General features: G+C 44.0%; 1 protein-coding gene across 1 annotated transcript in view; it reads right to left on the bottom strand.

The window, feature by feature from the left end:
- The window catches only part of LOC106587058 (bMERB domain-containing protein 1), a 47,626-nt gene that overhangs the window by 10,572 nt on the left and 11,502 nt on the right, over positions 1 to 25,552 (bottom strand). The window contains exon 2 of the mRNA XM_014174957.3: positions 22,851 to 22,971. Coding sequence (XP_014030432.1) covers positions 22,851 to 22,971 — 121 coding nt within the window. The remainder of the gene's footprint in view (positions 1 to 22,850; positions 22,972 to 25,552) is intronic.

Genomic DNA, 25,552 nt, shown 5'->3' with positions numbered 1-25,552 from the left:
TTTCAGACAGTAGATACGACCTCTCTGTTACCTAGCAAGCTAAGGAACTGGCAGTGGATCAAACCATTGTGAGGCAAAGGGTGGGGGGGGTCGCAATCTTTTGAAACTTAAAAATGCGCTATTAAGTGTCTATGCAATGAAAGCACAATTGCTTTCATTGCATATTATTAATATTATTTAAATTACATAGTTATGTTTCAGTGATATATTGGGGGGGACAAATCATATTTTTCCCAGGATGGGGGGGTTGTGTCCCCCCCGTCCCCCCCGGGATTTCCGCCCCTGGACAGGATGAACAGGGTCCTGCGGTGGGCAAGGTGCAGAATCCCACCCATGTGGCATCCCAAGCTTCAGAGAACAGCCACTAGACTCAACAGGATTCATCACACTTGGACTGTAACGTTGAACTCTAAAATCATTCCATGAGTTAGAGTTCTTTCAGGTGTGACATAAGACTTCTCTGATATTCTCTATAGCGCCACATCAAATACCATTACTGCCTCTGAGCAGCCAGCCTCACATCTCTGATGTTATTTAATGTCAATGGTAGATCAGAACATCTACTGCTTTCTCAGCCAGGCAGGAGACCGCTTCCTACTGTACTGTAGATGAGCAACCCAGAACTATGTGAGTATGTTTGCCTCAAAAAGTATCTTGCTCCAATCTGTTAATTCCAGAATAGAAATGATTACTTGTATTTTAATGGCAACAGTTCCAACCTATACCTTTTTTCAACAGTAATTTCTACAGTAAGATGTACAGTAGGCCTGATAATTTTTCATTTTCATCTGTACTGTTACTTAGGGTTGCACTAAGTACAGTAGCTAGCTAACTTGCTTTGGCTAACGTTAGCTAGCTATTAGCTGTGTACAAGGGGATTGTTTGAAAGAGAAACTCACATTTACTGCTATGAGCGATAGTAGTCCCTTATGTCTGCTTATCATCACCTGTTAGAAAATGACAACAACGCTAGCTGACTTACTTTTACTTCCTGAAACATTGTACCCTGACAAAAAAGGTGAAGAAAGGTGAAGTATGAACCCACCCACACCCGTGAACACCTACTTATCACCTTGCACCTTATTCCCATCATTCTCCTGATCCTCAAACCAGAGCTCATATGAGGCTGATGTTTCTGTAGATATATTTTAACCACAAAATTAGATTGTGATTCTAAACACAGAGGTTAGAGTCCTCTTATCCACGAGAGAAGTCTGTTCAGTGAAATACTGTTTCGTCAATCGGATTCCTCATCTCCTTAGTTGTTGTAATTATGTTCCTATTTATCCTTTGAGAAGCCTTTGCTGCCAAACGACAGGTTGCGTCAATTGAACTGACTTCAACAAGCGTGGAGTGACTGCACGGATGCCCTTTCATGATAATTTAAGTCCGGATAAACTTGCTAAGGCAATAATTAAACGTTGGGCAATTGATGTTGTTCATAACCACTTTGTAGGTGTTCTGAAATAACTCCCTGGGTTTCCCGTCATGCTGTGGATGTTTTGTCAGGACGTGTCATTTTAATTTGTTAGTTTTGAGCGACTCATTACTAAGCACTTCCCTGCACAAAACACATTGTGGGCGCTTCTCGTTATTTCTCAAAGTTTGTATGAAACCAAGCGAGTGAGAATGACAGATCAGTGGCTGACAGCGCATAATCTTCTGCTGAACCATAGCCCTGCAGCGTGTGGGTCGCGGAGTGATCTTCAATAGAAATGCAGAAAAAAGATGTCGTAAACATAGCAGAGCACAAGGCATCTCCCTCCCACTCGCGCAGCTGGCAAATTGAGCAGAGACACAGCTGCTACCTTCTAAGCAGAGAGCGCACTGAACAGAGAGTGCAGTTGCATTTGGCAAAATCAGTTCCAGTAATGAATAAAATAATTATACATTTACTCTGACACGTCGTGACCCACCATTAACAGGTCCTTTAAAAAAGGCTGGGTTAGACAAACATCCAGGTCCTCGTCAGAAGAGGACAAATATGTAGTGCCGCTGCCGGGAGGAAGACAGAAAAGAGGAAACCACCAGATATTCAGTTCTCTTACTGGCTGTTAGCAGGGTATCAATGTTTACACATGCACTTACTTGCACACCCATAGAATGATGCCGGAGAGGATGGCTGATATTTTACGTGCTCCTAACCAACTGTCCTATTTTGTTCATTTTTTAAAGTTGTTTGTAACTTTTTTTTTTTTTTTTAAATGTTTTACTTATTTTGTACATAATGTTGCTGCTACCGTCTCTTATGACTGAAAATAACTTTCGGACATAAAAGCAAACAGCGATTACTCACCTTGAACTGGAAGAAGCTTTTTCCTTTAATGAGCCCGACGCAAAGGATATACTGCTTTCTCGGGAACAGGCCCAAACCCGTCATTTGCGTGAAGAAAAGACAGAGAAAAAAAGAAAAGACGGAGAAAAAGGGGGCGGAGGTCGGGCTGCCTTCTGAGAATTCGTAGGTGAGCGAGTAAACCCTCACTGCCATCCGTTCTATTTGCCAACGTGCAATCATTGGAAAATAAGATCCTACCAACGGGACATTAAAAACTGTAATATCTCATGTTTCACTGAGTCGTGGCTGTAATGACCTCATGAATAACATACAGCGGCCTCTGGTAAGAAAAGGAGTGGTGGTCTAAGTATATTTGTAAACAACAGCTGGTGCACAAAATCTAAGGAAGTTGCAAGGTTTTGCTTGCCTGAGGTAGAGTATCTCATGATAAGCTGTAGACCACACTATTTACCAAGAGAGTTTTCATCTATATTGTAACGACCCTGGGTTTATAAGCGCGGATATCGACTCTGCCGCACGAGCATGCTTTTACGGCACAGCCGATAGCGCGCTGGACTTTGGGCTTGAAGGTAGAGGGTTCGAGACCTGCTCCCTGCCTGTTTCATTACACTGGTGTCAGAAGTGATCGGACCTTGCATCCACGACAGTGCGTGTGCTTGGCCGGTGAGCACGTTCCTGTAAGATGTAGAGTCGCAAGCTAGCGCGAGGACGCGCTCTTTGAAAGGAGGGAGTAGTGTAACGACCCTGGGTTTATAAGCTCGGATATCAACTCTGCCGCACGAGCATGCATTTGCGGCACAGTCGATAGCGCGCTGGACTTCGGGCTAGAAGGTTGAGGGTTCGAGACCTGCTCCCTGCTGTTTCATGACAATATTCTTCGTAGCTGTCTATTTACCACCACAAACCGATGCTGGCACTAAGACCACACTCAATAATCTGTATACGGCCATAAGCAAACAGGAAAACGCTCATTCAGAGGCAGCGCTCCTAGTGGCCGAGGACTTTAATGCAGGGAAACTTAAATCTGTTTGACCTAATTTCTACCAGCATGTTAAATGTGCAACCAGAGGGGGAAAACAACTCTAGACCACCTGGAGTTGGTGGAATAATCCTTTAATTCATTGCCACTTACTCAGCTGGGCCAGGGGCGCTTTAATTAGGTCAGGTGGAAATGTCCTACAGATCTCCACTCCATAAAAGGAGGACATCGCCATCGCCTGATCGCGCTGCTTTCTCTTCCTTCACTCCGTCTAATCCAGAAGTTCTGTGCGTCCATGAATCCACCTAAGTCCACCGACTCTGTTACCTTTCATCTGAACTTTCATCTGAACTATCTGTTGCGATCGGGAGAATGGGCCATCAGTTGTTGTTTGAAGTTATTATCGCGGAGCGCGGCTTGGAGCGCACGCTTCAAACATTTTGTGTAATGTGAATGGTCAATGATCCCGGCTCTACAGATCATAATAGGCCAATTATGCAATTGGTATGGTTAATATGTAATGAAATTACATGAAGACACTTGAAAGGGTGAAATAAGAAAGTCATTGTTTGTTGAACTGATCGACTCTGATATCCAACAAATGGCGATTATAGATAGAATAACCGATCACTGTTTGTATTCTTTCATGATTTATGATAAATAGTTACGAGCCTAAATTGCTCACCGATGGTTCCTATTGACTTATTAATGAACTGGATTGTTGAATTCCCTAAATGATGTTAATAATGAATGATTGTTATGATTAGATCTTTGTGATGATGGATTTCATTGGATACACATTATTCTGTTTCCTTTGTTATGCAGCACAGACTACTCAGTAAATATACCACTTTATGGTTAAAGGAATTCCTGTCTCAGTCTCATCCATTCCTCTGTCACCTGACCCGTGACCACCTGTTCACCCTCACTGTCAGTCATCCTACCTGTCCAGCTACCCACACAGATTCCACTAATCTTTCACTGGTCCTTCGAGCCGGATGATGACAGGTGAAAAGGAAATGAAGGGGGAGAGGGAGGAATTGTCTCCACTGGAAGGAGGGAGAAAGGAAGAGAGAGCAGTGGAGGGAAAGGTCTTGGAACAAAGAAAAGATCCAGGAGCTAAGCCTAAAGTAACAAAGGCTGCATCCTCAACCACCAGTAGCACCAGGAGAACCAGGCAAACACCTGGTTATCTTAAGGATTATGTGGTTGAGTTTCCCACATCCAAGGGCAAGCCCACCAGAGCTCAAAGTGGTGATGGATCAGCTGTACGTTTCAGCCATCAACCATCCCCTCTGGGCCAAGGACCAGAAACTGCTTTGGGGCAGGAAAGTGTTCTACAGGAAGAACCTATGGAGGAGGTAACTCCCACCGCACATGTCGACCAGCTTCCTGAGACAGGCTCCGCTCACCCCTTAACTGAAGGGAAATCGTCGAGGCACTCTAGACGGAGTGAGAGACAAAGCATCACTCCTTCGCCTTTCCGCCAATTACCAACATGGCAAATCGTTCCTCTCATCCCGGGCCTGGACCAGGCCAGTCCTCAGACAGCAGGTGGGAGGGCTCTCACCCAAATCCGGCTGCCACCCATGGAGGGTCTGGGACAGTAGGGGACAGGCCCAATGAGGCCACAGTGGGCTCATCAGAATTCCCGGGTTTATCCTTCACGCAACCAGAAGAGGGAGCCAACATTATGAAACTACTGGTAGCCTCAGCCTATGAAATTCCCAGACCCAAACTACCATACTTTGAGAGCGGAAAGGAGAGTGAATTTGTCCTTTTGGAAATGGCATTGGAGAGCCTACTGGGTATTCACATTCATCTGTCAGAAAGCTACAAGTACCAAGTACTAATGGATCACTTGCGGTTTCCCAGTGCATACAAGCTGGCCCAATCCTTTATGCACTCCGCAACACCATACACTGCCGCTCTCCAGGCCCTGAAAGCGAGATATGGTGAGCCACGCCAGCTAGTCCGAATGAACTAAACAACATCCTGAACACATCTCCAATTAAAATGGGAGACTATGCTGCCTTCCAAGAGTTCTCCCTGGCTGTCCAATCCCTGACATCGATGCCGTTAAAGGAGAAGACGGGAACGAGCTGAAATGTGGCTCCCACGTGGACAGGCTTCTTAGCAAGCTGCCAGCGTCCCTCAGGGACAGTTTCATTGAACATTGTTTGAACAAAGGCATCCTGAAGGAGGGCTTGAGAAGCACCTATGCTCTCAGAGACCTGGCCGCATGGTTGCAGGTGAAAGCGAGGGCGAAGAGCATCGCTCACCAGGCCACAATCTCAGCCATAGTCTACGGGGGAAGGAAGGAGTTTGAACGCCAGGAGGGACAGAAAAGGCCAAATCCCACTACTATGTACTTAAATAGTGAAGCTGGGGAGGAACCCGGGAAGAAGACGCCTCTCAAGAGCAAGAACATCAAATTTCAGCCTTACTGCCCATATTGCAATAGTAAGGGGCACTTCCTTGGCTCATGCCCCAGGGTAAAAAAGCTCACTCAACCTCAATTGAAGTCTTGGATCACTTCAGGCGAGCCATGCTGCAAGTGTGCCCGTAGCCATAAGGCGGAGACCTGCACATTGAGGAAACCCTGCAATCGCTGTACGGAAATCCATCTCACAGTGTTGCATGATGTAATTCCCCAAGCCCAGAAAGAGCACAGTATGCTCATGGTAGGAGCTGCAAAGGAGCTCTACCTCGACCAGCAGAACCGGTCTCCAAGGGTCATGTTGAAGGTGGTCAAGGTCACTCTGCAAAGTGAAGGGAGAAGCATTGATACATTCGCCGTTCTAGATGATGGGTCTGAACGAACAATCATTCTCCCGGCGGCCACCCGTCAGCTTAACCTGGAGGGGACCCCTGAGACCCTTAATCTCAGAACGGTGCGACATGATGTTATCCAAATGAAAGGCTCTGCTGTGACCTTCAGCATTTCACCTTCAGGAAACAGGGACGTGGCCTATACCATCACCAATGCCTTCACGGCAGATGGCCTAAATCTTGCAGAGCACTCCTGCCCGGTAAGTGTTCTACAATATCCTCATCTCCGAGGATTGCCTCTTCCTAGCCTGGCCAGAGTAGCGCCACTTATTCTGATTGGGTCAGACCACCCACATCTCGTCACCCCGACTGAGCCTATACGAGCTGGACCAGAAGGCGGGCCCGTTGCTGTCCATACATCCTTGGGTTGGGCTGTGCAAGGTCCAGACCATTTACTTCTCTCCACCCAAGCTGTACAATCACAGCAAGTCCTCTTCACCAGAAGCAATCCAGCTCCATCCCGCTGTCCAGCCACTGACCTCCTTCGGAATGTTGAGATGCTCTGGAAGATGGACACCTTCTCCAACCGGAAGCTACAGGAGGTCACCCGCTCTAAACAAGACTCCTATGCATTAGACCTCCTGGAGAAGCCCACCACCACAACTGAAATGGATGGCGTTCAGAGGTATGCGACCCCACTGCTATGGGTGCCCAACCATCCTCCTCTGGCAACCACGACACGGGCTGTACTCCCACTATTGCATGGAACGGAGCGACGCCTGATGAAGAATCCTGAGCTTGCTGAAGTTCATAACCGAGAGATTCATAACCTTGTAAAGGCAGGCTATGTCATCAAAGAGACAGCTCAAGAAGAGGGAAACGCACTCAGCGAATCCTGGTATCTCCCTCACCATGTTATCCAGCAACACGGTGGGAAGTACAGACTTGTCTTCAACTGTTCATTCCAAGCTGCTGGTCAAAGCCTGAATGACTGTCTACTCCCTGGACCAACTTTAGGTCCTTCCTTGCTCGGTGTCCTTCTCTAGTTCCGGCAGCACTCTACAGCCATCAGTGGAGACATTAAAGCCATGTTTCATCAGATTCGTCTGCTGCCTTCCGACACCACACTGCTCCAGTTCATATGGCGAGATATGGAACGAGACGCAGAGCCCACAATCTATGAATGGCAAGTACTCCCATTTGGCACCACCTGCAGTCCTTGCTGTGCCATATACGCTCTGCAGGGACACGCACGGGAGCACCCAGACAGTGACCCAGAAGTATGGGATTCAGTGGAAAATGCCTTCTATGTGGATAACTGCTTACAGAGCGTCCCATCCACAGCTGAAGCGAAAGCACTCCTTGACAAAGTACGGAATCTCCTGTCCAAAGGGGGATTTGAGGTCCGACAGTGGGCGAGTAACAGAGCGGAGGTTATCCAGCACCTCCCGCCACAAGCCAGGTCTAGTAGCAGTGAACTATGGCTATCGCAGTCTGGCGCTAACCCACAAGAGCCCACTCTAGGACTGAGATGGAGCTGCATACCGGATACCCTGGGGTACAAGCACCGCTCAGCCCTGAGTACCGAAACCCCCACTCTGCGCACCATCTATCAGACCCTGGCCAGTCAATACGATCCCCTTTGGTATATTCTGCCATACACAACCCAGGCCAAAGTCTTAGTCCAGGACCTGTGGCAGTCCAAGAGGGACTGGGATGAACCGATCCACCCGGCTGACCTAGTGGAACGATGGATCTGTTGGGAAACCGAGTTATCGGAGCTCTCTGAAGTCCAAATGCCAAGATGTTATGTATCACCCTGTGCTGACCAACTGGGATCATGCCTGGAACTGCATGTGTTCTGTGATGCTTCGGAGCGAGCTTATGGGGCGGTTTCCTATCTAAGAGTGGAGGATAAGGCAGGCCACACCCATGTCTCCTTCGTCATGGCCAGGTCCAGGGTCGCACCCAAGAAGCAGTTGTCAATGCCTAGGCTGGAACTCAGTGCTGCCCTTTCTGGAGCCCAGTTGGCATTGACCTTGTGAGCCGAGCTCACCTTGCCAATCCAAAGGGTCATCTACTGGAATGATTCGACCACTGTATTGACCTGGCTCAAGTCGGAGTCCTGCAGATATAAGGTGTTCGTCAGAACTCGCATTGCGGAAATCCAAGACGTAACAGAAGTCCAAGACTGGAGGTATGTTAACAGCGTAAACAAACCTGCTGATGACGTTACTCGGGGTAAACCACTTAACCTGTTAGGGCTAGGGGGCAGCATTTGCACGTCTGGATAAAAAAAATGTACCCGATTTAATCTGGTTACTAATCCTACCCAGTAACTAGAATATGCATATACTTATTATATATGGATAGAAAACACTCTAAAGTTTCTAAAACTGTTTGAATGGTGTCTGTGAGTATAACAGAACTCATTTGGCAGGCAAAACCCTGAGACATTTTCTGACAGGAAGTGGATACCTGATGTGTTGTATTACCTTTAAACCTATCCCATTGAAAAACACAGGGGCTGAGGAATATTTTGGCACTTCCTATTGCTTCCACTAGATGTCACCAGCCTTTACAAAGTGTTTTGAGTCTTCTGGAGGGAGATCTGACCGAACAAGAGCCATGGAACGATGATGTCCCATTAGACACCTGGCGCGCGAGTTCATGTTGGGTACCCTCGTTCCAATACGTTATAAAAGAGTATGCATTCGTCCACCTTGAATATTATTCATGTTCTGGTTAAAAAAGGCCCTAATGATTTATGTTATACAACGTTTGACATGTTTGAACGAACGTAAATATATTTTTTCCCCTCGTTCATGACGAGAAGTCGGGCTGGCTTAGATCATGTGCTAACAAGACGGAGATTTTTGGACATAAATGATGAGCTTTTTTGAACAAAACTACATTCGTTATGGACCTGTGATACCTGGAAGTGACATCTGATGAAGAGAATCAAAGGTAATGGATTATTTACATAGTATTTTCGATTTTAGATCTCCCCAACATGACGTCTAGTCTGTATCGCAACGCGTATTTTTCTGGGCGCAGTGCTCAGATTATTGCAAAGTGTGATTTCCCAGTAAGGTTATTTTTAAATCTGGCAAGTTGATTGCGTTCAAGAGATGTAAATCTATAATTCTTTAAATGACAATATAATATTTTACCAATGTTTTCTAATTTTAATTATTTAATTTGTGACGCTGACTTGACTGCCGGTTATTGGAGGGAAACGATTTCCTCAACATCAATGCCATAGTAAAACGCTGTTTTTGGATATAAATATGAACTTGATAGAACTAAAAATGCATGCATTGTCTAACATAATGTCCTAGGAGTGTCATCTGATGGAGATTGTAAAAGGTTAGTGCATCATTTTAGCTGGTTTTATGGTTTTGGTGACCCTGTCTTTGAATTGACAAAACATTACATACAACTCTTGTAAATGTACTGTCCTAACATACTCTAAATTTATGCTTTCGCCGTAAAACCTTTTTGAAATCGTAAAACGTGGTTAGATTAAGGAGATGTTTATCTTTCAAAGGGTGTAAAATAGTTGTATGTTTGAAAAATTTGAATTTTGACATTTATTTGGATTCAAATTTGCCGCTCTTGAAATGCACCTGCTGTTGATGGAGTGCACCACGGGTGGCACGCTAGCGTCCCACCTAGCCCATAGAGGTTAAGGAACTGGCTCAACCCCATCGCTGGAGTTTGGGGCCACCATTCTTGTCCCAACCAGAGGACGAGTGGCCGACAGCCCCCAGGCGTGCAGCCCCTCCGCAACCAGCTGAAGCTCATGAGTTAAGGAAGTCCGTCCAATGCTACAGCATCTCTATGGAACCAACAACAGCTCTCCCTGACCTGACACAATCCCAAACCCTGCCAGATCTGATCACCGCCACAAACCAGACCTCAGATGGGGTGGCTTCCATACCCACCTCCCTCGCGGCAGAGACACTACTCCTCCAGCATGCACAAGCAGTTAGCTTCCCTGAGGAGCTAAAAGCTCTGAAAGCCGGTAGGGAGGCAGCTAAGGACAGCCGTCTTCTCTCAATTGCCCCAGAATATGATCAAATCCTTGGAGTGATCAGAGTCGGAGGGAGGCTGCGCCAAGCAGAAGTTTTGGATCCCGATGCTATCCACCAAATGTAGAATAGTTTACCTTTGTTGTACCACAATTATAGAATATTCTATTTGTTTATACCTAATGCATAATAGGCCTATAAAAAGCACTATCCTTGACTCCAGACACCCTAGCACCAGGCTCCTCATCAAGAGTTATGATGAGAGGCTTCTCCACCCAGGGCCAGAGAGAGTCTATGGGCAGATGAGGCGGAAGTACTGGATACTTGGAGGACGAGGAGCCATTCGTAAGCACCAATACGCCTGCGTGGAATGTCAGAGATGGCGGGCCAGAGCCACGGTGCCCAAAATGGCAGATTAACCCCCTGCTCGCTTACGCCTCCTCAAACCACCCTTCTGGTCAACAGGAGTTGATTGCTTTGGCCCCTTGACGATCAAGCTAGGTCGTCGAGTGGAAAAGCGCTGGGGCATTCTATTCAAGTGTTTGACCACTAGATGTGTCCACCTGGACCTACTGGAGAGTTTGGATACTGAAGCCTTCCTCATGGCCCTACGGCGGTTTATCTCCCGACGGGGGAAACCCTATGAGATCCTGGCTGACAGAGGCACAAACTTCAAGGCAGGAGAAGCCAGGTTGGAGGAAGCCTTCCAAGCCATGGAACCCAGCCTCCAGGATCAGCTGATGGACCAACACATCTCATTCAAATGTAACCCTCCAGGAGCTCCTCATTTTGGAGGAACATGGGAGCGAGAGATCAAATCTGTAAAGACGGCCTTACGAGTCGTACTGGGGGACCAAACTGTCACGGAAACTGTCTTGCGGACTGTCCTGATAGAGGTGGAAGGGATAATGAACTCCAAACCCTTGGGATATCTCTCTGCAGACATCGCTGACCCCGATCCGGTTACACCGAATATGCTCTTGATGGCTTGAGGAAGTGCCGAGATGCGTCACTTCCTCAAGCCATGTATGCTGATACCAACCTCGTTGGCAGGCGCCGGTGGCGACACAGCCAGATCTTGGCTGACCATTTCTGGGCCCAATTCATTCGGGATTACCTACCAAGTCTACAGCACAGAGAGAAATGGCGGAGAGAAATGGCCAGCCTGGAAAATGGCCAAGTCGTAATGATGGTGGACCCTCAACTGCCTCGAGCAGGGTCGTATCACTAAGACCATGCCTGGGACCGATGGTCGTGTTAGATCAGTGGAGATCCAGGTAAAGAACCGGACATATATCCGGCCAGTTGCCCGACTATTTCCTCTCCCTGAGATGACAGAGGACGGGGAGCAATGAGCCTTTTTTGAGGAGTGTGGAAATTAACCTCTTGGCGTTCCCCTAGGATAGGGGGCGCTAAAGCGATTTTTGAAAAAAAATTGTGCCCATTTTAAACGGCCTCCTACTCAAACTCAGAAGCTAGGATATGCATATAATTAATACTTGTGGATAGAAAACACCCTAAAGTTTCTAAAACTGTTTGAATGGTGTCTGTGAGTATAACAGAACTCATATGGCAGTCAAAACCCCGAGACAGATGGAAACAGGAAGTGGAATTCTGAATTGTGAACTCAACTTCATCACGTTGCCTATTAATCACACCGTGAGCTATGGTTCATTGAGCACTTCCTATTGCTTCCACTAGATGTCCCCAGTCTTCACAAATTGGTTTGAGCCTTCTACTGTTAAAATTGAATGAATGAGACGCTGTGGAACGTGGTCACACGGAGAGGGCCATCACCATTATGACGCCGGCGCCCCTGGTTACCCTCCCCTTTCGAAACGTTTTGAAACACAATGCAATCGTCCCCCTCGAATCTTATTGGCTCTCTTGTTGAAAAACGCCCTGAAGATTTATGTTATACAACGTTTGACATGTTTGAACGAACCTAAATGGGGAAAAAATGTATTTTCTCGAAATGGCTGTCCCGTGGCCGACGGAAGTTTTGGAGCAGCCTTCAGACGCGCTAACAAGAACAAGCTCTTGGAACATAAAGGAGTATTTTTTTCGAACGAAAATACATTTGTTGTGGACCTGGGATTCCTGGAAGTGCTTTCTGATGAAGACAACCAAAGGTAAGGGATTATTGACAATAGTATACAAGACTAGATGTGATATGCGATTGTTCCAAGATGGCGCTGAACTGTAACGTTAGCCTATTTTTCAGAGTATCGCATCCCCTTTCATCGCAAAGTATGATTACCCAGTAAAGTTCATTTTAAATCTGGCATTACAGGTGCTTTCAAGTGATATTCATCTATAAATCTTAGAATGACAATATGACATTTTAAAAATGTTTTCGAATAGTAATTTAGTAAATTGTAGCTCTGTTTCATCGGATGCATTTGAGGGAAAATAGTTAGTCAACGTTATGCACCGATGTAAAATGCTGTTTTTATATATAAATATGAACTTTATCGAACAAAAGAATGCATGTATTGTGTAACATGATGTCCTAGGTGTGTCATCTGATGAAGATTGTCAAAGGTTAGTGCTGCATTTAGCTGTTTTTTGGTTATTTGTGATGCATGTTGTTGGTCGGAAAATGGCTATGTGGCTACTTTTACGATATACTCCTCTAACATAATCTAATGTTTTGCTTTTGCTGTAAAGCCTTTTTGAAATCGGACAACGTGGTTCGATTCAGGAGAGGTGTATCTATAAAACGATTGAATTTGATTATTATTATTTTTTTTTTAATTATTACATTTTGTTATGCTAATGCCGATATGATTTTTCGCTGGATGTCCGTCCCGAGGCCGCACAGGGGTTAACCAATTTCCTTCACTCCGTCTAATCCAGAAGTTCTGTGCATCCATGAATCCACGTAAGTCCACCGACTCTGTTACCTTTCATCTGAACTTTCATCTGAACTATCTGTTGCGATCGGGAGAGTGGGCCATCAGTTGTTGTTTGAAGTTATTATCGCGGAGTGCGGCTTGGAGCGCACGCTTCAAACATTTTGTGTAATGTGAATGGTCAATGATCCCGACCCTACAGATCATAATAGGCCAATTATGCAATTGGTATGGTTAATATGTAATGAAATTACATGTACACATGAAGACACTTGAAAGGGTGAAATAAGAAAGTCATTGTTTGTTGAACTGATCGACTCTGATATCCAACAAATGGCGATTATAGATAGAATAACCGATCACTGTTTGTATTCTTTCATGATTTATGATAAATAGTTACGAGCCTAAATTGCTCACAGATGGTTCCTATTGACTTATTAATGAACTGGATTGTTGAATTCCCTAAACTATGTTAATAATGAATGATTGTTATGATTAGATCTTTATGATGATGGATTCGATTGGATACACGTTATTCTGTTTCCTTTGTTATGCAGCACAGACTACTCAGTAAATATACCACTTTATGGTTAAAGGAATTCCTGCCTCAGTCTCATCCATTCCTCTGTCACCTGACCCGTGACCACCTGTTCACCCTCACTGTCAGTCATCCTACCTGTCCAGCTACCCACACAGATTCCACTAATCTTTCACCACCTTTACTCCACACACACGTACAAAAATCTCCCTCACCCTCCATTTGGAAAATCTGACCATAATTCTATCCTCCTGATTCCTGCTTACAAGTTAAAAGCACCAGTGACTCGGTCAATAAGAAAGTGGTCAGATGAAGCAGGGGGTAAGCTACAGGACTGTTTTGCTAGCACAGACTGGAATATGTTCCGGGATTTTTCACATGGCATTGAGGAGTATGTCACATCAGTGACTGGCTTCATCAATAAGTGCATCGATGACATCGTCCCCACAGTGACCGTACGTACATACCCCAACCAGAAGCCATGGTTTACAGGCAATATCCACACTGAGCTAAAGGGTAGAGCTGCCGATTTCAAGGAGCAGGACTTTAACCACAGAAGCTTATAAGAAATCCCGCTATGCCCTTCAACAAACCATCAAGCAGGCAAAGTGTCAATACGGGACTAAGATTGAATCGTACTACACCGGCTCTGATGCTTGTCGGATGTGCCACGAGCTGCCCAGTAACACGAGCCTACCAGACAAGCTAAATTACTTCATTGCTCGCTTTGAGTCAAGTAACACTGAAACATGCATGAGAGCATCAGCTGTTCCGGACGACTGTGTGATCACGCTCTCCGTAGCCGATGTGAGTAAGACCTTTGACTAGGTCTGTAATACCAACATGTTTCAAGCAGACCACCATAGTCCATGTGCCCAAGGACACTAAGGCAACCTGCCTAAATGACTACCGACCCGTAGCACTCACGTCTGTAGCCATGAAGTGCTTTGAAAGGCTGGTCATGGCTCACATCAACACCATTATCCCAGAAACACTAGACCCACTCCAATTTTCATATCGCCCAAACAGATCCACAGATGATGCAATCTCTATTGCATTCCACGCTGTCCTTTCACACCTGGACAAAAGGAATACCTATGTGAGAATGCTATTCATTGACTACAGCTCAGCGTTCAACACCATAGCGCCCTCAAAGCTCATCATTAAGCTAAGGACCCTGGGGCTAAACACCTCCCTCTGCAACTGGATCCTGGACTTCCTGACGGCCCCCAGGTAGTTTGGGTAGGTAACAACACAGCCGCCACACTGATCCTCAACACGGGGGCCCCTCAGGGGTGCGTGCTCAGTCCCCTCCTGTACTCCCTGTTCACTCATGACTGCATGGCCAGCCGCGACTCAACACCATCATCAAGTTTGCCGATGACACAACAGTGGTAGAACTGATCACCGACAACGATGAGGTAGCCTATAGGGAGGAGGTCAGAGACCAGGCCGTGTGGTGCCAGGACAACAATCTCTCCCTCAACGTGATCAAGACAAAGGAGATGATTGTGCACTACAGGAAAAGGAGGACCGAGCACGCCCCCATTCTCATCGACTGGGCTGTAGTAGAGCAGGTTGAGAGCTTCAAGTTCCTTGGTGTCCACATCACCAACAAACTATCATGGTCCAAACACACTAAGACAGTCGTGGAGAGGGTACGACAAAACCTATTCCCCCTCAGGAGACTCAAAAGGTTCTACAGCTGCACCATCGAGAGCATTCTGACTGGTTGCATCACTGCCTGGCATGGCAACTGCTCGGCCTCTGACCACAAGGCACTACAGAGGGTAGTGCATACGGCTCAGTACATCACTGGGGCCAAGCTTCCTGCCATCCAGGACCTCTATGCCGGTGTCAGAGGAAGGCCCTAAAAATTGTAAAAGACTCCAGCCACCCTAGTCATAGACTGTTCTCTCTGTTACCGGCGCACCAAGTCTAGGTCCAAAAGGCTTCTTAACACCCAAGCCATGAGACACCCAAGCCAAAAAGTTTATTTTATTTGAATGACTAGAGTCCAAGTCTACTTTCATCTTCACCAATACAGCCAAGAGACTGCTTCCTAAGAAAATACTACATCTAAATAAAGAGAGATGCACAAGAAGCTAATATTTTAAGAATTGGCTGAAGAACTTATAAAGGTAGATTGCAAGAAAAATGTCTCCTAGACAGTTATTTCTCTCCTTGTTAACACATCAACGTTGTTTTAGTTACGATCCTGAACCTACGTAGGAACACACTAGGAAGTAAAGTGACCCTGGCCCGTATCCACAAAGCATCTCAGAGTAGGAGTGCCAATATAGGATCAGTTTGGTGTTTTAGCTCACAATGAGTAACATTACATGGACAGAGTGGACCTGATCCTAGATCTGCACTCTGAGACGTTTTGTGAATAAGGGCCCAGGCAGGTATATATGTGCTCTCAACCAGCAGCCAATTTATCCATTGACAGAAGGTCATAAATCCACAACAGTAACATTGCCTTGCTGCCTGTCTCAGTCTAGTTTATACCCCATGTTCCAGTCATTAGGTCCCAATATACAATGGAAGTGCTGATGCTGAAGCCTTGTTTTCAGACCGCTGTGCAATCTGCCAATCACTGATCTAACACTCCTTCATAGGCCAATCATGACGTCATCCCAACGCTGAAACACACAGGATGGGGGGAAATCCCAGAAGTGTGAAACCATGGTAAACACGGATCTCAATGTGCCAATCACCATGGAAACCACGGGTCTCAAAGTGCCAATCACAGAGGATACATCAGGCTGACCTCTGACCCCTATCCTGGGAGGTTAACTCAAAGCAGCCTGGGTAAAGGCTGAAGCAGACTGAATATAAACGCAGACACATAGTAATTTCCTTACATGCCACACGTTATCAGTAAGTGGTGGTCAACCACTTGTCAAAATACTAACATTCCTCTAGAACAGGGGTGGGCAATTCCAGTCCTCGAGGGCCTGATTGGTGTCACACTTTTTCTACTTCCCTAGCAAACACAGCTGATTAATCAAATTGCATTCTAAACTGAAGATCATGATTAGGTGATTATTGGAATCAGGTGTGTTAGCTGGGGCTGGGGAAAAACTGTGACACCAATCAGGCCCTCAAGGACTGGAATTGCCCACCCCTGCTCTAGAGGCTGGAGAGTGGTGTCAGACAGACAGGGTACATCATCCATGACTAGGAGGATGAGACATCAGACCATAGTGAGTTCAGGTCTCCTGCCACATGACACATTTCCCTTCTGAGGAAGTGATGACTCATAGGTCAGTGTAGTGACGTACTGTAGAGCAGAACATTATTCATACTGTAGTGTAGATAGAGCAGAACATCACTGCTGAGTGAGGGGGTCAGCTACAGTGTCATCATTAGTAAGCTACATCATTGTTAATTCAGAGCTCAGTGGCAGCGGTATAATTAGAATGTTGTGGACATGGCTACTGAGTGAGAGGTCAGCCAGGTGACATCATTAAGAAGGGACAGCACTAGCTACTAAGTGAGGGGTCAGCCTAGTGAAGTCATTAAGAATGGACAGCACTAACTACTGAGCTACACTAGGCTGCTTTCAAGACAACTGGGAACGCTGAAAAAAACGAGGTCAAATCATGACGTCCGTGATCTTCAGGTCAGAAAGTTGGATCCAAGTCGGATCTCGTTTTTTCAAAGTTCTTGGTTGTCTTGAACCACTGAAGTCTGAAATCAGAGATTTCTGAGTTCCCAGCCTAGTGACATCACTAGCTACTGAGAGAGAAGGTCAGTTTAGTAGCATTATCAATAGGGAAGATTATAGGGAAAGTTGTTTTTCACTACAGCTGAGAGGGACAATGCCCTGAGGTGTATGCACTCACTCACTGTTGTAAGTTGCTTTGGAAAAAAGCATCTGCTAAACGGCATATTATTTATTGTTATATTACATGCAGTGAACAGTTCATTGTCGGTTTACAGGTTGTTTAGATGAAGCTGAATCTTGACTTGTACAGTTTATAGTTTGAACCCATGCTACTCTATTCTTTATCTAAGACAAAGAGAATGGCAGGGCACTGTTCTTATGGTTCCCCCTGTCTGTAGGACAACTGTAGCCCTCCGGTAACCCAGTTTCACAGCATTACAGTTGGGTAGCTGAGCCTAGACATCCATCACTGTCAGCTAACTGAGAGCCTCACCTCTCTACCTCATCTACATCTCTACCTGTCAGATGGGATGAATAGGGACCTGCGGTGGGCAAGGTGTAGAATACAGATGATGTATGACCTGAGAGGAACCACACTATTCTAGTTAAACAGATTATACTCCCTTCTATTCTATTATAATGAAATCGTTGAAGTAACTTTGCTTCTATTCTTTGTTATTATTGTTATGAGTGGTGTGTTGAATGGGTTTTCTATAAACTTGATTTGATCACGGATATAAAATGCTACTCATATTCCTGAATTGGCAACATACAGGGATTATTATACTAAGTACTTACACTTTATATGCTCAGTCATACTCATTAAGGCCTAGTCTGATTAGATTATTGTGTATCAAATTAATCACAGCTCATTCCCTGTCTTTGCGTCACAGTAAGGAAGGCGACATCACTACAGTGCATTCTATTGGGTTATGATGTTGGTGTAGCACCAGTAAAAATGCAGTGTAAACATGCCTGAGTATAGACATTCCTGGATTCCTCTCCTTCCATTCTTGTCTATTGGATCACCTTGTCTCTTCTAACAGTGTACATAACTGTGAGCATGCATTCACGCACACACAGACATACACATATGTGTCCCTGTGTTGAGTTTAACCCTGACCCAAACGCTTGGAAGGGATGAGAGAGCCAAGCCTATGGGTTCGTAGCTTCAGCCCTGCAGCACACACACACACTTACACACACCAACTGATTAATGGACTGCTGAATGTTTTATTTTTTGTTCTCTATTTTCCATATTATGTCTATCTCTGAGAAGCTACCCAGGAAAGGGTTGAAAATAGCCCATATTAATAGAGGTAGCCTTAGAAATAAGGTTCATGAAATCAATAACTTGCTAACATCAGATAACATTCATATATTTTCATTTCTAGAACTCACAGAGATAATTATTTTGATGATACAGCAGTAGCAATACAAGGATATAACATCTATAGAAGAAACAGGAATGCTTATGGGGAGGTGTTGTTATATATATATATATATATATATATATATATATATACATACAGTGGCAAGAAAAAGTATGTGAACCCTTTGGAATTACCTGGATTTCTGCATAAACTGGTCATAAAATTTGATCTGATCTTCATCTAAATCACAACAATATACAAACACAGTCTGCTTAAACTAATAACACACAAACAATTATACGTTTTCATGTCTTTATTGAACACACCGTGTAAACATTCACAGTCCAGGGTGGAAAAAGTATGTGAACTGGTTGACCCTCCTTTGGACTAAACTTTTTCTGTATTTGAGTATCATAACTGCACAACAGTCAGGAGGAATTTTGGACCATTCCTCTTCACAAAACTGTTTCAATTCAGCAATATTCTTGGTCATGCCACAGCATCTCAATTGGGTTGAGGTCAGGACTCTGACTGGGCCACACTAGGTCATATTTTCTTCTGTTGAAGCCATTCTGTTGTTGATTTACTTCTGTGTTTTGGGTCGGTGTCCTGTTACATCACCCAACTTCTGTTGAGATTCAATTGGAGGACAGATAGCCTTACATTCTCCTGGGAAATTTCTTGATAAACATGGGAATGTATTTTTCCGTTGATGATAGCAAGCTGTCCAAGCCCTGAGGCAGCAAAGCAGCCCCAAACCATGACGCTCCCGCCACCATATTTTACAGTTAGAATGAGGTTTTGATGTTGGTGTGCTGTGCCTTTTTTCTCCACACATAGTGTTGTGTGTTCCTTCCAAACTCAACTTTAGTTTCATCTGTCGACAGAATATTTTGCCAGTAGCGCTGTGGAACATCCAGGAGCTCTTTTGCGAACTTCAGACGTGTAGCAATGTTTTTTGTGGACAGCAGTGGCTTCTTCCGTGGTGTCTTCCCATGAACACCATTCTTGTTTAGTGTTTTACATATCGTAGACTCGTCAACAGAGATGTTAGCATGTTCCAGTGATATCTGTAAGTCTTTAGCTGACACTCTAGGATTCTTCTTAACCTCAATGAGCATTCTGCACTGTGCTCTTGCAGTCATCTTTGCAGGACGGCCACTCCTAGGGCTTCACATACTTTTTCCAACCTGCACTGTGAATGTTTAAATGATGTACTCAATAAAGACAAGAAAAATACAATAATTTGTGTATTATTACTTTAAGCACACTGTTTTTGTCTATTGTTGTGACTTAGAAGAAGATCAGATAAATGTTTTGACCAATTTATGTAGAAATGCAGGTAATTCCAAAGGGTTCACATACTTTTTCTTGCAACTGTAGTATTTGAACTTAGATCTGATTAAGTGACATACCGTTGAAGTCGGAAGTGTACATACATCTTAGCCAAATACATTTAAACTCAGTTTTTCACAATTCCTGACATTTAATCCTAGTAAAAATTCCCTGTCTTAGGTCAGTTAGGATCACCAGTTTATTTTAAGAATGTGAAATGTCAGAATAATAGTAGAGAGAATTACTTATTTCAGCTTTTATTTCTTTCATCACATTCCCAGTGGGTCAGAAGTTTACATAAACTCAATTAGTATTTTGTAGCATTGCCTTTAAATTGTTTAATTTCGGTCAAACGTTTCGGGTAGCCTTCCACAGGCTTCCCACAATAAGTTGATTGAATTTTGGCCTATTCCTCTTGACAGAGCTGGTGTAACCGAGTTAGGTTTGTAGGCCTCCTTGCTCGCACACACTTTTTCAGTTCTGCCCACAAATATTCTATAGAATTGAGGTCAGGGCTTTGTGATGGCCACTCCAAAGCCTTGACTTTGTTGTCCTTAAATCATTTTGCCACAACTCTGGAAGTATGCTTGGGGTCATTGTCCATTTGGAAGACCCGTTTTTTTTAAATAGTAGCCTCTCTAATATCAAACATGTAGGGTGTGGTGTACCGCAGGGCAGCTCTCTAGGCTCTTTACTCTTTTCTATTTTTACCAATGACCTGCCAATGGCATTAAACAAAGCCTGTGTGTCCATGTATGCTGATGATTCAACCATATACGTGTCAGCAACCACAGCTAATGAAGTCACTAAAACCCTTAACAAGGAGTTGCAGTCAGTTTTGGAATGGATGGCCAGTAATAAAATGGTCCTGATTATCTCTAAAACTAAGAGCATTGTACTTGGTACAAATCATTCCCTAAGCTCTAGACCTCTTCTGAATATGGTAATGAATGGTGTGGCTGTTGAAACAACAACAAACTGTCATTGTCAAAACATGTAGATTCAATGGTTGTAAAGATGAGGAGAGACTGACTGCATCATTTCCTCTTTTTATAAGAAACATTAATGTGTTGAAAATTCCTAATTGTTTTGCATAGTAAACTTACACACAGCTCTGACACACACACTTACCCCACCAGACATGCCACCAGTGGTATTTTTACAGTCCCCAAGTCCAGAACAAATTCATGAAAGTGTACAGTATTATATAGAGCCAATCCCTTCCATCTCATATTGCTCAAATGAACAGAAAACCTGGTTTCAAAAAACAGATAAAGCATCACCTCACGGCACAAGGCCTCTCCCCTATTTGACCTAGATAGTTTGTGTGTATGTATTGATATGTAGGCTATGTGTACCATTTTACATTTATGTAGTTCTGTCCTTGAGCTGTTCTTGTCTATTAATGCTTTCGCAACAGCTAATGTGAATCCAGATAAAATACCCCCCCAAAAATTGTATCTTCCTCCCACCCATACACAAAGGTCCCTGCACAGACCCCCAGCAACCTCCCTATTCCTTCTTCTTCTTCGGTGTCCTCCTTCTTGGATATTTCTTCCTTCCACACTTCCAGCGAAAAGGCTTCCCTCTCTCTAGGGCTGTGGCGGTCACGAAATTTCATCAGCCAGTGATTGTCAAGCAAATAACTGTCAGTCTCACTGTAATTGACCATTAATTAACATAAACACATTTAGCATCTTCTGGCTTCCACACATAGCCTACAAGCCACTGATGCAGACCTTTGGAACATCTATATTTTAAAAAGTAAAATAAATACATGTAATATAGCCTACACCTTCACAATAAATCCATTATTTATTTTAGACGGGTCTAAAGAAGCATGATATGAAGATAATGTAGTCTAGTTCAGAAGAACAGAATAGCATACTCTGAGTTATCTTTATGTTAGGTCCTGATGTGGCTATGCCAAATGGCTGTAGGCTAAACTAGTTCATTTAGCAGACAAGATTTGCTTAGAATTCCGTGACATTATATTTTATATTATTTTATAGTATGAAGAATACAATTGAACACATATTTTCTCCAAACGATTTGAGGGAGTGCGCACATGCGACTACTCTGTTTCTTATGCTGGGCATCATTCACAAATGATAATATATAATTCACAAGTGACAGGCTAATATTGTCTCCCATCAGACTATTCTTGATTTAATCTTGTCTTTACATATAGTAAATAATATATGTATGAAATTTGTTTTGATTAAGAATGGACCATTATCATGCACCTGTCTCGAAACAGGGGCAGTGGGAAAAAAATACATGTCTATGCACTTAAAGAGCGAATGGAGGATGCTTTTCCTGTGGTTCATTTCCAGCCAGGCAGCCTATACTCCTGTTGTAAAGATAAACAATGTGCTTAATATTAGGAATGTTGAGAAATAGATATAGTAGGCCTAGTCTATAGAAAGCTGAGGGGAACCTCATCTTTTTATTAGAGGCCATCACTCTGTTTTCTTGTATAATTGCATAGCCTATAAAAATGTGGTGGTAAATGAGCTCATGGGCTCTCATGAAGTGTTTGATTAGATTTTTGGTTACATTTGCGTTGATGTCAGAGTGATTCAAGAGACAATAGAGTGCTGAGTACCAGGCAGTTAGAAGGTTGATAGGCTACTAATGACCATCAGCAGCATCAGAGCTTGGGGAAGCCTAATTACCATGACTAACCGGTCACATGGAATATGATGGCCTTCATGACTCGTGACCGCTGGTGTGGCGGTACTAAAGTCACCGTAACAGCCCTACCTCTCTCTCCCCCCTCCTTCATTCCTTCCTCTCCACTCTCCCTCCTGTGTGGCATCCCAAGCTTTAGAGAACCGCCACTAGATTCAACAGGATTCACCACACTTGAACTATATTGTTACACACCCACAAGCACAGCACCCTGCTATTCAGAATAATACTTGACAATACAGTAGAGATATCTAGATCAGAGATATCCAGATTAGAGATAACAGACATACAACATACTCACATGTATCTGAGTTCTGACTCTCTTCTGACCAGCACATCTCGAATCCTGTCAATCTTGAACAGCTCTCCCTCGATGTCATCTATGGTGATGGTGGAGTCTGCCATGGAGACGATGTCCTCTTCTGGTCAGAGAGAAGGACAGACAAACGTTCCGTTTTTCTATTAAACTTCTTTCCAGTTCTACATTTTGGAATGATATGGATATGGTAGAATAGGTACGCAAACGTGTGCTCACTCGCAAACATGCACACACACACACACAGTCGCACATGCACACTCACACACACACACACACACACACAGTTGGGTTGGCACAGCAAAGTAACATTGTGACAAGATAAAGCTCACATACGCATAAAGGTGGCTGTAAGACACATGTCCTACTGTAGCATCATGGATAAAGTAGCTTAGGACAAGATCATCTTCCTTGTATGCTGCCAAGAAAAACATTGATTTTGTCTGGTTCAATGCAGGCTAAGGAATTAAATTAGGGTTTGTTCCAGGCTTAATCAAATACATACAGTTGAAGTTGGAAGTTTAAATACACCTTAGCCAAATACATTTAAACACAGTTTTTCACAATTCCTGACATTTAATCCTAGAAGAAATCCCTGTCTTAGGTCAGTTAGGATCACCACTTTATTTTAAGAATGTGAAATGTCAGAATAATAGTAGAGAGAATGATTCATTTCAGATTTTATTTCTTTCATCACTTTCCCAGTGGGTCATAAGTTTACATACACTCAATTAGTATTTGGTAGCATTGCCTTTAAATTGTTTAACTTGGGTCAAATGTTTCAGGTAGCCTTCCACAAGCTTCCCACAATAAGTTGGGTGAGTCAGGTTTGTAGGCCTCCTTGCTTGCACACGCTTTTTCAGTTCTGCCCACACATTTTCTATAGGATTGAGGTCAGGGTTGTGATGGCCACTCCAATACCTTGACTTTGTTGTCCTTAAGCCATTTTGCCACAACTTTGGAAGTATGCTTGGGGTCATTGTCCATTTGGAAGACCCACTTGCGACTAAGCTTTAACTTCCTGACTGATGTCTTGAGATGTTGCTTCAATATATCCACATCATTTTCCTTCCGCATCATGCCATCTATTTTGTGAAGTGCACCAGTCCCTCCTGCAGCAAAGCATCCCCACAACATGATGCTGCCACCCCCGTGCTTCACGGTTGGGATGGTGTTCTTCTGCTTGCAAGCCTCCCCCTTTTTCCTCCAAACATAACGATGGTCATTATGGCCAAACAGTTCTATTTTTGTTTCATCAGACCAGAGGACATTTCTCCAAAAAGTACGATCTTTGTCCCCATGTGCAGTTGCAAACCGTAGTCTGGGTTTTTTTATGGTGGTTTTGGAGCAGTGGCTTCTTCCTTGCTGAGCGGCCTTTCAGGTTATGTCGATATAGGACTCGTTTTACTGTGGATATAGATATTTTTGTACCTGTTTCCTCCAGCATCTTCACAAGGTCCTTTGCTGTTGTTCTGGGATTGATTTGCACTTTTCGCATCAAAGTACGTTCATCTCTAGGAGAAAGAAAGCATCTCCTTCCTGAGCGGTATGATGGCTGCGTGGTCCCATGGTGTTTACACTTGCGTACTATTGTTTGTACAGATGAATGTGGTACCTTCAGGCCTTTGGAAATTGCTCCCAAGAATGAACCAGAGTTGTGGAGGTCTACAATTTTTTTTCTGAGGTCTTGGCTGATTTCTTTTGATTTTCCCATGATGTCAAGCAAAGAGGCACTGAGTTTGAAGATAGGCCTTGAAATACACCCATAGGTACACCTCCAATTGACTCGAATGATGTCAATTAGCCTATCAGAAGCTTCTAAAGCCATGACATCATTTTCTGGATTTTCCCAAGCTACTTAAAGGCACAGCCAATTTAGTGTATGTAAACTTCTGACCCACAGAAATTGTGATACAGTGAATTATAAGTGAAATAATCTATCTGTAAACAATTGTTGGAAAAATTACTTGTGTCATGCACAAAGTAGATGTCCTAACTGATTTGCCAAAACTATAGTTTGTTAACAAGAAATGTGTGGAGTGGTTGAAAAACGAGTTTTAATGACTCCAACCTAAGTGTATGTAAACCTCCGACTTCAACTGTACACAGCAAGAACTGAAAAACAGGGAGATATGCTTCTTAAAAAAATAAATCTAGCCGCTGCCTAGCACTTTTGCTCTGATGAAAACAATTAATTAAGTCACAAAATCCACGCTTTGGCAGCAAGTTGGAGGTTTCTTCAACAGTCATTGTTATGAGAAACGTTGAAGGTAAAAACTTTTCAGCCTTTGAATACAAAGACTTTTTACCAATTCCCCAGCGTGTGAGAAGTTGAGGTAGAAGAACTGTGTTCCTTGTAATTAGTGTTGATTGTCTGAACCCACGGAGACTCTGGGGAACCATTTGAGAAAAGAGCTGACTGTCTGAGTGCTCTGGTGCAGACTGTGCTCTGGTGTAGACTGGCTCACACAGTGAGTGAGTTAGTGAGTAAATGAGAGTGACAGAGAAAGTTTGCGCGTGAGTGAGTCTGCCTCTGTGTGTCCTACCTCCCTCACCCCCAGTGGGCTTTGAGTGGAATATAAATCACCAAGAAAAATATGTCTAAGTATGAACAGCTACTTATGGGGTTTTACAGCGGCGGCCAGACATCAGCACAAGGAAATACCTAATAGAATGACATTATAATA

This window comes from Salmo salar, chromosome 02, assembly GCF_965601325.2.
Source record: "Salmo salar chromosome 02, fSalSal1, whole genome shotgun sequence".
Classification (NCBI taxonomy): domain Eukaryota; kingdom Metazoa; phylum Chordata; class Actinopteri; order Salmoniformes; family Salmonidae; genus Salmo; species Salmo salar.
This window is presented reverse-complemented; position numbering and strand designations above follow the sequence as displayed.